Raw genomic sequence first — 1372 nt, 5'->3', positions numbered from 1 at the left:
CGGTTTGGCCCCGGGGGGGAGGGGTGATACCCCGGAGGGGGCGGGGCAGGGCAGTATCTTCTTCTTGGGGGGGTGATATCTCACCTTTGATGCCGGTTATGATTTGCAGGATCTCGGGGCAGGGGATGGCCGCGGTTTGGCCCCGGGGGGTGGGCGGCCAGCAGCTGATATTGTCCCACATTCCGGAACATCCTGAAACACAACGACACCGATCAATGATCCCGGAAGTGAAATACGTCGCCGTCTGAGCCTCGGCATGCGGCGACCTCAGACTGGGTGTGGACCCGCGGACTCTGATGCTCCTCCCCCCACTAGAAAGCTGTGCGTCCCCCCCGACAATCCCAATACCTGCAGCCGGGCGACGGTCGGGTCGGATCATTCACCCGTCGGGAGGTCAATCCGCCCGAAACATTCACTCCCGGTGAATCCACAACAAGCTGAACAAGGAGACAATCTCAGCGGTTCCCATTGCGTCACTCACCCTCCTCCAGCTGCCGGCCGCCCCCAGACAGGCTGTGATTGGTCAGAGTCTCGGCGCACATCTCCTGAGCTCTCCGCATCACCCCCAGCAGGTCACAGAGCAGGTGAGCGCCCCCTACCTGCGGGGAGAAGACACACACGCTGTATACAATGGGGGGACATGGGCCGCCTCCAGAACATTCACCCAGAAACGTTACATTGTATCCGGAACAAAGTCTCAGCCAATCAGAAGCCGGATCCGTTCACCTCACAGGAAGACTTCCTATCTCTGTGTAATGAACGGACACAAAGCGGTTACTAAGCACCAGGATACAGAGAAATAAAGGGTTAACCTCTCCGAAATGGTGTCATTCCGATCCTCCGGCTTCAGCGGACTCGGACTTACTGACCAGAAAGAAATGTCCAGATCTGACTTCACTTGCTGCATGCTTGTTCCAGGTCAGCCAGGCAATGGTCGCCCCGGATAACTCTCATAGTTTGTGTGCTTCCAGTGTTCCATTATATCACCGCAGAGTCCAGAGAGCTCCACAGTCCCTGTACGGAGCTGACACCATCGTACCTCTGCTGTGCGGAAATCCCAACCAGTGTTGTCACCCCAGTTCTCTCCTGGACTACAAGACACCTCCCCCTCCTCATCTCCATAATCCCACCCCCACTCCTCATCCATAACTCCACCCCTCATCTACATAACCTCACCCAGTCCTAATCTACATAACCTCACCCAGTCCTAATCTACATAACCCCACCCCCACTCCTCATCTCCATAACCCCACCCCCACTCCTCATCTCCATAACCCCACCCCCACTCCTCATCTCCATAACCCCACCCCACTCCTCATCTCCATAACCCCACCCCACTCCTCATCTCCATAACCCCACCCCACTCCTCATC

The 1372-nt window shown here is 56.9% G+C and overlaps 1 protein-coding gene across 1 annotated transcript in view; it reads right to left on the bottom strand.

Moving 5' to 3' along the window:
• LOC108803665 (secretin receptor-like) overlaps positions 1 to 907 on the bottom strand; it is a gene marked incomplete at its 3' end in the record, with an annotated part of 19366 nt that extends 18459 nt beyond the window's left edge. The window contains 3 exon segments of the mRNA XM_018575488.1: positions 85 to 192; positions 482 to 621; positions 813 to 907. Of these exon segments, the coding sequence (XP_018430990.1) occupies positions 85 to 192; positions 482 to 621; positions 813 to 907 (343 nt within the window).
• Positions 908 to 1372: the final 465 nt, after the last annotated feature.

This window comes from Nanorana parkeri, unplaced genomic scaffold (assembly GCF_000935625.1).
Source record: "Nanorana parkeri isolate BGI_ZX_2015 unplaced genomic scaffold, ASM93562v1 scaffold4003, whole genome shotgun sequence".
Lineage (NCBI taxonomy): Eukaryota > Metazoa > Chordata > Amphibia > Anura > Dicroglossidae > Nanorana > Nanorana parkeri.
Note: the sequence above shows the minus strand (reverse complement) of the source record. Positions and strands in the feature narration are given on the sequence as shown.